Source organism: Geotrypetes seraphini, chromosome 10 (assembly GCF_902459505.1).
Source record: "Geotrypetes seraphini chromosome 10, aGeoSer1.1, whole genome shotgun sequence".
In the NCBI taxonomy this organism is placed as follows: domain Eukaryota; kingdom Metazoa; phylum Chordata; class Amphibia; order Gymnophiona; family Dermophiidae; genus Geotrypetes; species Geotrypetes seraphini.
Window position 1 is genome coordinate 47,336,904 of NC_047093.1, and position 13,374 is coordinate 47,350,277.

The 13,374-nt window shown below is 46.8% G+C and overlaps 1 protein-coding gene across 2 annotated transcripts in view; it reads left to right on the forward strand.

Annotated features, from left to right (window-relative positions):
• Positions 1–13,374, forward strand: part of LOC117367403 (protein SCO1 homolog, mitochondrial) — a 28,478-nt gene that overhangs the window by 10,926 nt on the left and 4,178 nt on the right. For both annotated transcript variants that reach the window (XM_033959901.1, XM_033959902.1), the window contains exons 5-6: positions 7,310–7,402; positions 12,494–12,609. In XM_033959901.1, coding sequence (XP_033815792.1) covers positions 7,310–7,402; positions 12,494–12,609 — 209 coding nt within the window. The remainder of the gene's footprint in view (positions 1–7,309; positions 7,403–12,493; positions 12,610–13,374) is intronic.

Sequence of the window (13,374 nt, forward strand, 5' to 3'; positions counted from 1 at the left end):
ACAAATTCCTGGTCAAAGAGAGGTTTCGCATGCTGACGCTTGCTTCTCTCTACCCCCTCCTCGAGCAGAACGACTGGTTATGCTCTCTGGATCTCAAGGAGGCCTACACTCGCATTCCCATTCACCCGGCCTCCCGCAGATTCCTCAGATTTCGGGTGGGACATCTGCATCTGCAGTATCGAGTGCTTCCATTCGGTCTGTCTTCGTCTCCCAGAGTCTTCACGAAGTGTCTGGTAGTGGTGGCCGCTGCACTCCGGAACCAGGGTCTTCAGGTATTTCCCTACCTCGACGACTGGCTCATCAAGGCTCCCTCGGGGCATCGGGGGTCATCTCGGCGACCCTATCCATGATTCAGTTCCTGCAGAGCTTGGGATTCGAGATCAACTTTCCCAAATCTCATCTGCGGCCCACGCAGTCGCTCCCCTTCATCGGAGCGGTCCTGGATACCATCCGCCTCAGAGCGTTCCTTCCTCCTCAGCGCATGGATGCCCTTCTTCATCTCTGCCAGTCTGTGTCTTCTCGCCAGTCCATCTCGGCGAGACTCATGATGGTCCTCCTGGGCCACATGGCCTCTACGGTTCATGTGACGCCGTTCGCCAGGCTCCATCTCAGAATTCCTCAGTGGACCCTGGCATCTCAGTGGACTCAGGTGGCGGATCCATTGACTTGACACATCATCGTCACTCCTGCTCTTCGGCAGTCTCTACTTTGGTGGATGACCTCTTCGAATCTATCCAGAGGTTTGCTTTTTCACTCTCCTCCCCACCAGAAGGTTCTCACAACCGATTCCTCGACCTATGCCTGGGGAGCGCATCTGGATGGGCTTCGCACTCAGGGTTTCTGGACCAGTGCGGACCGGCTCCATCAAATCAATCTTCTGGAGCTCAGAGCCATCTTCAATGCTCTTCAAGCCTTTCAACATCTGCTTCACGACATGGTGGTCCTCATTCGCACAGACAACCAGGTTGCCATGTATTATGTCAACAAGCAGGGGGGCACGGGCTCGGCCTCCCTCTGCCAGGAAGCTCTTCGAGTCTGGGATTGGGCGGTTCGCCACAACGTCTTCCTCAAGGCTGTGTATATCCAGGGGAAAGACAATGTCTTGGCAGACAAATTGAGTCGTCTACTCCAGCCTCACGAATGGACACTCCATTCCACGTCCCTTCTTCAGATCTTTGCTCAGTGGGGAATGCCTCAGATAGACCTCTTTGCGGCTCCCCACAATTTCAAGCTGCCTCAATTCTGCTCCAGGATCTACACTCCTCAGCGCCTCGAGGAGGATGCTTTTCTGCTGGATTGGGGGAATCGCTTTCTGTAAGCATTTCCTCCATTTCCTCTCATTCAGAAGACTGGTCAAGCTGAGGTCCGACCATGCCACCATGATCCTGATAGCTCCTCGGTGGCCTCGACAGCCTTGGTTCTCCCTTCTACTTCAACTCAGCAGCAGGGAGCCATTCCTCCTTCCGGTATTTCCGTCTCTGCTTACTCAGCATCAGGGATCTCTACTTCATCCCAACCTGCAGTCTCTCCACCTGACAGCTTGGTTCCTCTCAACGTAACCCCCCACCAGTTTTCCCAGGCGGTGAGGGATGTCTTGGAGGCTTCAAGGAAGCCTGCTACTCGTCAATGCTACTCCCAAAAATGGACTAGATTTTCTTCCTGGTGTATTTCCAACTCTAAGGAGCCTCAGCGAGCCTCTCTGTCTTCTGTGTTGGACTATCTTCTACACCTGTCTCAGTCTGGTCTCAAGTCGACATCTATACGAGTCCACCTGAGTGCGATTGCGGCTTTCCATCAGCCTCTACAGGGGAAACCTCTTTCTGCTCATCCTGTGGTTGCCAGATTTATGAAAGGACTTTTTCACGTCAATCCTCCTCTCAAACCGCCTCCAGTGGTTTGGGATCTCAATGTTGTCCTTTCTCGGCTTATGAAACCTCCTTTTGAGCCTTTGAAAATGGCTCCACTAAAGTTTCTCACTTGGAAAGTGGTTTTTTCTAGTGGCCCTCACGTCTGCTCGCAGGGTCAGTGAGCTTCAGGCCTTAGTTGCAGATCCACCTTTCACAGTATTCCATCATGACAAGGTGGTCCTCCACACTCATCCTAAATTCCTGCCTAAAGTGGTCTCTGAATTTCATCTCAACCAATCCATTGTACTTCCAGTGTTTTTTCCTAAGCCTCATTCTCATCCTGGAGAATCAGCTCTTCATACTGTGGACTGTAAGCGTGCTTTAGCTTTCTATCTGGATCGCACTATACCACACAGAACTGCTCCTCAACTTTTCGTTTCTTTTGATCCAAACAAGTTGGGACGACCTGTATCGAAGCGCACCATTTCCAACTGGATGGCGGCTTGTATCTCTTTCTGCTATGCCCAGGCTGGACTACCCCTTCCCTGTAAGGTCACAGCCCATAAGGTCAGAGCAATGGCGGCCTCTGTAGCCTTCCTCAGATCGACACTGATTGAGGAGATTTGTAAGGCTGCCACTTGGTCCTCGGTTCATACATTCACCTCTCATTATTGTCTGGATACTTTCTCCAGACGGGATGGACAGTTTGGCCAAACAGTGTTACAAAATTTATTCTCCTAAGTTGCCAAGTCTCCCACCATCCCATTGAGGTTAGCTTGGAGGTCACCCACTAGTGAGAATACCTGCCTGCTTGTCCTGGGATAAAGCAATGTTACTTACCGTAACAGTTGTTATCCAGGGACAGCAGGCAGCTATTCTCACGTCCCACCCACCTCCCCTGGGTTGGCTTCTCTGCTAGCTACCTGAACTGAGGAGACACGCCCGGACCATCGGGCGGGAAGGCACTGGCGCATGCGCGGTGCGGGCATCTCGAAACTTCTAAAAGTTTCTTCAAGCAAGACATGCTTGTGAGACGTCCGTATCGGGGCTCTGTCGGATGACATCACCCACTAGTGAGAATAGCTGCCTGCTGTCCCTGGATAACAACTGTTACGGTAAGTAACATTGCTTTCTTGGGTGGAGGTTTGCGATCTTGTGATTTGGAAGGAGAGGGCATTGCAAGGGGAATAGGGTGAGAGATCTTTTATCTAAGGGGTCATGATACTGGCATCCATGGCGGCATGTAGTAATGTCCTGTACACTAGCTGCCAGGGCTGACCATGTCCCATCTCTTCCCATGACATGCCTGGATCCTGCCCCTATCTTTGTTTAGAGCATGGGATATTTGCAGCATTGGCTGGTTTTAGTGTGCAGTAGCTTTAGTGTGGTTTAGTAAACAGGCCCCTGTTCTTAGAACAGATTTCAGTGCTTGGTTGATTCTGGCACATGAGTCAAGCTGTTCTGAGAACAATATGTTTCTTTTTAAATAAAACCATAAAAATACAAGTTTTATAGTTTATCAAATTTATCTGTGTGATCATAGATAAAAGCCAGTGGGGCTCATAATCAAAACTTAAACACATCTAAAATCCAGCCCAAGTTGGATGACCAGCACTTGGATGACCAGCACTTGGATGACCAGCACTTGGATGACCTAAAAGACGTCGTCCAAGTGCTGATAATCAAACCTAGTTTTTGGACATATCCAGGGACTCTGAATACCGCTGTGCACCCAGAGCTGAAAGGGGCGTATTTGGAGGAGTGGTTGGGGTAGGATGTGGACCAACCTAGACTTAGTCGTCTTGCAGGTATAATTGAATGTTTTACTAGACTTCCTGGACGGAACTTATATGTTGTGAGTTAGACAATGTAAAAACAGATATAAGTACCCAAAAAGTATCCAAAGTGACCAGATAACCACTGCAAAGACAAAGTAAAACCCCCCCCACACACACACTCCCCCAGTGTTCACTGACCTCTCACATCCTCACAAAGATTGGAATAAAAACATACATACCTGTCTTCAGAACATCAGCACCTAGTATAGGAAAACCTAGTAAAGCTGCACACAGGTTTCTTTAATAGCATGGGGGCTGGGCTAGTGAACCACAGAGAGGAGGACCCAGGCCCATAAGCCACTCTAACCACTACATGTGGGTGCGCCCACCAAAGTCCCCTTCAAAACTCTACCTTCATATAGGTGGCACCTGCAGCCATAAGGGCTACTGGTGTTGTAGACAGTTGGGTCTTGAGGATGTTTAAAGGGGGGGGGGGTGCTCACCATAACCTATAAGGGAGTTCTGGTGAGATGTTTGTGACACCCTTTTTGTGAAGTTCACAGCAGTGCCCTGTAAGGTACCCCACTGCTCTGTTGCATGTCTGGGTGGCCAGTCCATCATAATGCTGGCCCCTTCCAAGTCCAAAATGTCTTGTTCTGGGTGTTTGGAACTTGAATGAAATTTTGGTTGAGAATGTGGTATAAAGATAGATGACCCGGTGATCTGGATGAACAATAGCTTGGACGTCCAGACAGACAATTGTCAAAAAAATACATTTTAGCCATTTTTCGAGAGTGGACATTTTCCCACTGCCAACTTTGGGCATCTAGTGCCATATGTCCGAATCGGACTTAAATGTATCTTTTGATTATTCCCCTCAATGTGTACTGCTGCCCTAGTAGTCCTTAACTGCTTTGGGAGAGAAATAATGGGAAAACTGTAATAGTTTTTTTTTCTTTCAGCGGCCAGATATGGAAGAATTGAAGTTTTTCAGAAAAATCTATTTTTTAAAATGTATTTCATTTATAGTAATTAAACATTCAATCTCTGGAACAACTCAGCTTGGATTATGGGAATACAACATCTGTATAAACTCTTAACTAAATATGTACAGTATTGCAGACTTCCCAGTTGCTGACACCTCATCAGTGTTAAAGAACAACAACATATAGTCATAGATTTAGTACATCAATAAGGTACAAAAATCTGTAGCAATGAAAAGTCACAGCATAAAAAAATCTAATTCGCCCTAGGGTACATGTGCTGCGCTAGCGGTTTTAGCACACGCTGCATTGCCGCGTGTGCTAGACGCTAATGCCATCATTGAGCTGGCGTTAGTTCTTGGAGCGTAGCGTGGGGTTAGCGCGCGCTAAAAACGCTAGCGCACCTTAGTAAAAGGAGCCCATAATCTTAAAACAATTCCCAGAATAAGATCAGTCAGAGCTACAGGGAGCAAACCAAAGTTTGAAAGAATACCTCTAATGGAAGTGAATTCTAAAGTATAGGGACTGACAGGTTGGAGACAGCACTAAAGGAGTGGTTTACAAAGGTCCCCTTTTACAAAGTCCTGGCACGGCAAATACAACACAGCCCATAGGATTTGAATAGGTTGCATTTGCACTTCAGGAATTGCTACCTCTGCTTTGTAAAAGGGGCCCAAAGCTTTTTGCAAGGATTTTAAATTCTTATTTTGTCCAGGCTCAGTGTCTACTGTTTATCGCCTGTACAATTGGGGCGACTGTATTGGACTGTATTTTCCTTTGTATTGCCTTGTCTACTGTTGCCTTGCTCAATAAAGAAATATTATTAATAAAAAAAAAAAATTTCTTATTGGACTGGTAAATCTGCAGTAGTGTATTCAGATATGCAGGAGCTGTCTGGGACAGGTATTTATGAATTCACAAAATTGTATTTTCACACGTTAACACAATGGCTTAACCACTGCAGGCCCTTCAAGATAGGTCTAAACTGGTCCTAAATGATGGCCCCCATCAGAGGTCATGCAGCTGTATTCTGCACAACTTGCAAGCATTAAAACTAATCTGTAGTGTACCCCTAAAGAAGACATTACAGTACTATATAACTAGCTGCTCTTTATTCATTAGTTATAAACTTTCTCTCCCTCCAAAGATAGGGACAGAACTGCCCTAAACTGCCAGGGCCACAAAAAGGGTTAAGAGATTACCAATAGATGAAGAACTTCTATTCTTTATTGTAGATAGTTTTTTATATCTTACTTTATGTTCCAAGTTTCCAGATCGGGCTTCCAGGCGGTGTACATTAAAATAAAATACATATATTAATTATGGCTTAACTAAAGTTTTGTAAACACATGATTTATGAAGGGAAATAAAAATATCCTAGAATCTGTGCTGAATTCCACATTGGTGGGGGTGGGGAAGATTACCAAATATTTAAGAAAAAATTGCATAAAAGAAAAGAGGAAGGATAAACATATAATGTGACCTGCAAGCTTAGGCCAAAAAGAACCCACATTAAGCATAATCCACTAAACTGCCTAGAAACTTCCAGTCACTTAATTTTTTTTATCTGACCTGGATCAAAGAAAATATATTTTACTTAATGAAAACTCATCCGTAGATTTACAGGGAAATTTCAAAAGATGGCTTCTAAAGCCAACTCTTGTGAAGAAACATTTTGGCCCATATTCTATAAACGGCGCCTTAACTTAGGTGCCAGTAGACACCCTACCAGTGCCCAAGTTAAATCAAAAACGCTGTTCAAAAGACATTTTTTAATTATTTTCAAGGCGCCTGCCAGCGCCTAAAAACGGGCACCAGAATCGCTCCTACATAGGTGCTTTACAGTGCCTAACACCACTGTAAGCGTGGCTAATGCCAGAAGTAGCATTAGGTGCCGTAAAGCGCTTACGTAAACACGATTCACGTCAAAGGCAGGCACCAGAAATGTAGGCCTTGAAAATCCTGGCCTACATTTCTGGCACCTGCCTTTGTTGGTGGTATGATTTTTCTAAACATTGCTGTCGCATGATTGACATGTGATTGGCAGCCGCTTTTAAGGTGGTTGCCTTAAAGCGCCATTTATAGAATATGGGCTGTTGAACAGGCACCGGTAGGTGCTCTGCCAATGCCTAAGTTAAGTGAAAAATGCTGTTTAAAGATGTTTTAAAATGACTTTCAAGCTGTATGCTGGTGCCGAATCGTGCCTATGTAGGCGCTTTATGACTCCTAATGCCACTGTAAGCATGGCTAGTGCCGAAAGTGGCATTAGGCACTATAAAGCTCCTATGTGGGGTACGGAAATGTAGGCCTGGATTCTCTAAATGGTGCCATTGCGTGATTGACACGCGATCAATGGCCACTTTGTCAGCCGCCGACAGCGCCACCGTTTAGAGAATCAGGGCCTCCTTTTTAAGCAGAAAGGCCCAAGCTGCATATGGGAAACCCCTGGAGTTTTTGTTCACAAGAAGTTGGTAAATCCTTTTTTCTTAAAGTGAGATTTTAAAATAAGTATCTCATTCTTTTCTGAGTATAAAGAAGCCAAGGGAGTAGCTCATGGTGGTGATAACCTGTGATGGGTCTAGAAATAAAGAGCAATTCAAATTGGCAAGTTCCTCTACTTCATTTTCCCTAACCACCTGTTTAATAATCTGAGAATTTGGTATAAGTCATTTTTGAAATTTTGTTTCTTTATTCCTGCCAGATCAAATACCAACCTTGCCGAATTTGATACCCTTGTTTGTCACAATTGATCCTGAAAGAGACAGTATAGAAGCCATCGCCAAATACGTGAAAGGTATGGTGGTGTGTGGAAATTTGTAAGCCGCCTTGGACAAAGGCAGATTTAAAAATGTTTTAAATAAATAAATAAATGTTTGGCACTTTTTCTTCCTTCCTTCTGTGCCATTTGTACATAAACTATTTGGTGCATCATCTCAAACTCAAGGGTGTTACTGTAAGGTTCTTAATCACTCTGTAACTAGTTACAGAGAAGCATGAGGAGTCTGTCAAGCTAGATAAAAAGGCCTATTGAGACTGGAATTGAGCTGACTAGGTCAGTACGTGCTGAATTGCAGTGCTATTTTAGAAGAGACTGTGTTGAACATGGAGCTTTCAAGCACTTTAACACTCAACTATATTAGATTTACCCAAGAACAGGTCCAGAAATCTAATCTAATCTTCTATTTGTGTGTTGCTCATACCTATACAGGCTCAAGGCGACTGTAAAGAGAGATAAGAGGGGAGAGGAAGGGGAGAGAAAAAAAGGAGAGAGAGGAGGAAGGGAAAGGGAGAGAAGAGAGGGTAAAGGAGATTAAGTATCAAACAGATGTGTTTTCAGTTTTCTTCGGAAGATGATGTGGCAAGGTTCATTTCTGGTCTTTTCTGTAAGGCCATTCGAAGTTTTGACTCCTAGGAAGGTAAGCATGGAGTGGAAATAGTTATTAGAACTTGCCCCTCGGCGTGTAATGTACAGGCACTGACAGTACTTAAATTAGATTAGGAATATCAGTTGAGAAGATTCTATAGCAGCATTTTCCAAACTGTAGGTCATGACCTAGAGTGGGGTGTTTCAACCTGCGTTTGGGATTGTGATCTCAGTGATCACTACATAGGCACATCATTATGATGCACCTTTGTGGGGCCATGGAAATCCCTGCGTGGTCAGAAAAAGTTTTGAGCAGCTCTGCTCTGTAGTGTTTTGGGATTAGTGCTCTAAAAATTAGGGCAGTTGATGTTTAGATATATCTATTTGGTTTGTACCTTTTCTTCATGTTTTTAGACCAGTGTATCGCAAACTGTTTGCCTGCTGCGGAGAGATTCCGGGTGTGCCGTTAGAGGCACGTCGTGTAGATGAGTCAGCAGGCGCATCTCCCCACTGGCATGGTCATTTTAGGGTTAACAAGCTCAGGGCCCTGCCTGGAGGGCCTCCATGCATGCATGGCCATTGACGTCCGCACACGTGCGGGAGACTTTCCAGCTGCGGCACCGAGTTTAGTGTGTTGCAGCTTCGGAAAGTTTGCGAGACTTTGTTTTAGACTTTAAAACGCCAAATAAACAATTCTTAATTTATGTATTTTGGAAGTGAATAAATAGTAGTCCTTTTTCTGTAGAAATTGAAATGGTGTTTTCTTTTGTGAGAAACAGTATATAGTATATGGATTTTTTGGAAAATTAATAAATATTAATCGGATTGGATGCCTACTGCAGCTCCTGATACAGGGTAAGTCTGCTAGGAACAGAGAAAGAACCTATTGTACCAGTCTAATATGTAAGCCACTTTAGTCGTACCACAGAAAGGTTGTACCGTATTTTCACGCATATAACGCGCGCGTTATACGTGTTTTTACAAACCGTGCATAACCTTGCGTGGTATACGCGTGAGCGCGTTGTACAAAAATTTTTTTACATAGTTTCCGCCCCCCCCCCCCGACGTCCGATTCACCCCCCCCCCGCCACAGGACCGCTCGCACCCCCACCCCGAAGGACCGCTCGCAAACACCTGCACCCCTACCCCGAAGGACCGCTCGCACGCGCTCCCATCCGCACCCGCATCCCCACCCTGAAGGACCGCTCGCACGCACTCCCACCCGCACCCGCATCCCCACCCTGAAGGACCGCTCGCACGCACTCCCACCCGCACCCCCACCCTGAAGGACCGCTCGCACGCACTCCCGCCCTCTTGCCCCAGCCAACCGTGGCACCCCCGACACGATCGGGGCAAGAGGGAGCTCAAGCCTTCTTGCCCCCCCCCCCCGACACGATCGGGGCAAAAGGGAACCCAAGCCCTCTTACCCCGCCGACTCCCCAACTCCCCGACAATATCGGGCCAGGAGGGAGCCCAAACCCTCCTGGCCACGGCGACCCCCTACCCCCACCCCGCACTACATTATGGGCAGGAGGGATCCCAGGCCCTCCTGCCCTCGACACAAACCCCCTCCCCCAACGACCGCCCCCCCCCCAAGAACCTCCGACCGCCCCCCCAGCTGACCCGCGACCCCCCTGGCCGACCCCCACGACATCCCCACCCCCCTTCCCCGTACCTTTGTGTAGTTGGCCGGACAGACGGGAGCCAAACCCGCCTGTCCGGCAGGCAGCCAACGACGGAATGAGGCTGGATTGGTCCATCCGTCCCAAAGCTCCGCCTACAGGTGGGGCCTAAGGCGCCTGGGCCAATCAGAATAGGCCTGGGAGCCTTAGGTCCCTCCTGGGGGCGGGGCCTTGGGCACATGGTCGGGTTGGGCCCATGTGCCTCAGGCCCCGCCCCCAGGAGGGACCTAAGGCTCCCGGGCCTATTCTGATAGGCCCAGGCGCCTTAGGCCCCACCAGTAGGCGGAGCTTTGGGACGGATGGACCAATCCGGCCTCATTCCGTCGTTGGCTGCCTGCCGGACAGGCGGGTTTGGCTCCCGTCTGTCTGGCCAACTACACAAAGGTACAGGGAAGGGGGGTGGGGATGTCGTGGGGGTCGACCAGGGGGGTCGCGGGTCGGCTGGGGGGGCGGTCGGAGGTGCTTGGGGGGGGGGGCGGTCGTTGGGGGGAGGGGGTTTGCGTCGAGGGCAGGAGGGCCTGGGATCCCTCCTGCCCGTAATGTAGTGCGGGGTGGGGGTAGGGGGTCGCCATGGCCAGGAGGGTTTGGGCTCCCTCCTGGCCCGATATTGTCGGGGAGTTGGGGAGTCGGCGGGGCAAGAGGGCTTGGGCTCCCTTTTGCCCCGATCGTGTCGGGGGGGCAAGAGGGCTTGAGCTCCCGCTTGCCCCGATCGTGTCGGGGGTGCCGCGGTTGGCTGGGGCAAGAGGGCTTGAGCTCCCTCTTGCCCCGATCGTGTCGGGGGTGCCGCGGTTGGCTGGGGCAAGAGGGCTTGAGCTCCCTCTTGCCCCGATCGTGTCGGGGAGTCGGCGGGGCAAGAGGGCTTGACGTTAGACAAAGGGCGAACCGCTGGAAGAGGAAGCAGGGCAGGCGCAGGGCTCACGGAAGGGCCGGGACCGCCAAGAGAAAGCAGCAGGACACCGGTAGGAGCTTCTACATGATGGGGGGGGTCGGGAGGCTGTGAGGGTGCGAGCGGTCCTTCAGGGTGGGGGTGAGGGTGCGGGTGCGGGTGGGAGTGCATGCAAGCGGTCCTTTGGGGTGGGGGTGCGAGCGGTCCTGCGTTGTGGTGAATCGGACGTCGGGGGGGGCATCAGGTTTTCAGGGTGGGGACAGGACTTCAAGGGGGAGAGGAGAGTCGGGGCGGGCGAAAGGAGAGTCGGGGTGGCCAGATGAGAGTCGGGGCGGGCGAAAGGAGAGTCGGGCGGCGACGGGAGAGTCGGGCAGCATGCGCGATATACGGGTGTGCGTGGTATATAAAAATTTCTGTACATAAATTTGTGTTTTCCGCGCGCTATACCCGTGTGCGCGTTTTACACGGGTGCGCGTTATCTACGTGAAAATACGGTACATTCAGAATTATAACATTACATTTACAGAAAAAAAATCTCATAGAAAATGAGGTGCAAGTGTCTACAGGTACATTGTTTTTCCTTCGTTTAATTTTCAAAGTAAATATGTGTACATGCTTTCACTTCTGAAAATTGGTGCAAAGATGGGAGATTGTGAGTGCAATTCTCAAAGAGGCTAATTTTATCAAAGTTGCCTAGATTGATAGGGCAAAACGTATTCATGTCCTGTTTTATAGAAACACATAGATATCTATGTGTCTTTATAAAATGCTACCATAAATCCTGCCAAACCTGCATGGAGTTTATCAAGTCCTGTTAAAATTAGGAGTCTTTGTTCATTCTATCTTGTTACTGACCTATATTATGTATGTAAACTTGCAACCCATTCTGGGCTCTTCTTGGAGGATGGGCTAAAAAAAACTGAATGAATGAATAAAGTGTGCACGTAAATTGTAGCTTCAACCCACATACATCAAGTGTGAGCGACTTGTTATCATGACTACTTTTACTTATGGTGTAACTTTATGAGAAGCATTATATGCACAAAGGCAGTATTGAGAATTGCGCCTTCCAAGAAAGATAGGCGCAAGAAATATAGGCCAGGGTTTTCCAGGCCTGCATTTCCAGTGCCTGTCTTGCCATGAATTGTGTCTACATAGGCGCCTTTTATTTCACCCCACTAGAGTGTTTCTTCACTTCACTCTGCGTTTTGTATTGATCTCACCTTATTATTCACCTGTGTTGAGACTTTTTTGTAGTCATTCTCCATTTTTATCCTTAATTCATCATTTTCTTCTTTTTCACCAACTCATTTTAGTAAGAACTTATTACTTCACCAGTAATTTTATTTATTTTTTGCACTACACTACTTTTTGTGCATGATGTTGCATACATCTTTAGATTCACCATCACAGAGACTTCTTCTAATTGTTTACATATCACTCCACTGTACCCTATCATTCATAGGACCGCTGAAGAAGACATCTTGTCGAAACGCGAACCGTGTTGGGTCCTACTCTACCAGCGGACTAGGTCCTTTAGGTCTTTATGTGGAATATTTTATTTTCATGTGGATTATTTTATTGTATATTTGGAACTTTGATTCTTTCATTAAAGTCCATCTCAGCATCATCGTCACTCCACAGTGTTTTCTTGGTTTCTCTTGGACTCTCTTCACTGTGGATTCCCTGGGGTCAATTCTCTCTGGTTTGCCTTTTATTTAGTGCCAGTAGGTGCTTTAACGTTGCTTTTTTTTGGCCATTTTAAACGGCATTTCTTAATTAACTTAGACGCCTGTAGGGTACCTACTGGCACCTAGGTTTTGGTGCCATTTCTGGAAATTCCCCCAAAATGACTTTGTAAAATTATCCCTCTAATTTGCTGGCAGTAACTCTATCATACTGTTGTCTGATTTGCCTCTGCAGCTAATAGTGATCTGTTATGTTTCTGTGTAGAATTTTCCCCCAAACTGATTGGATTGACTGGGACACCACAGCAAGTTGAAGATGTTTCCAGAGTATACAGAGTATATTACAGCCAGGGACCCAAGGACGAAGACAGTGACTATATTGTGAGTAAATAGTGATTTCTACTGAGAGAAGAGCTATTGCATGTGTAAGCTTTCTTTAATAAATAATCAGCCTGTCAGGTGTCTTGCTTTTTCATAAGGCTGTACATAGACAGCAGTTTGATATAAATTTGATATAGAAGTTTGATATAAATTTGTACTAGTGTGTGAAATGCTGAAAAAAAAATTATTTTAGCAAAAACCAAATCAACATGGTGATTTTAATATTCCTGCGGATGCCCCCCACCCAGTTTGTTAGATTTTATACACCCAAGACTTCATATCTGTCCTCTGAATTTCTGTTACCATCACCAAAAACCTCAGCTTCACCGATTTTTATCTCCTAGAATGCTCATTATCTAAACTTTTTTTTTTTTGCCTTGGAACTGTCACTCTATAAAAGTACATGATAAGAAACCTAAGGGAGTGCTATAAATTCAGTGTCTGATATATAAATATTTTTAATACCTGAATATTAAGCTTTTGAGCCATACTCGGATTCCAGTGCTGAATATCCAGGTATAAAGTGACTACTGACCTTCTGGATAACTACTCAGATAAAGTTAGGATAGTGTTTTGGCAATCCTACCTTCATCTGGGTTATTTCCTAGTTATCTGACTATATATTGCCAAGAGAACATAGAATGACAACATGTATGACTCCTTTTCAGGAGAAATTGATGGCACATCTTTTTTAAGCAGGCCTTTTCTTCAATAATGGTTGAAGACAGTTAACTGAGTATACAAAGTGATAGCTCAATGACATCT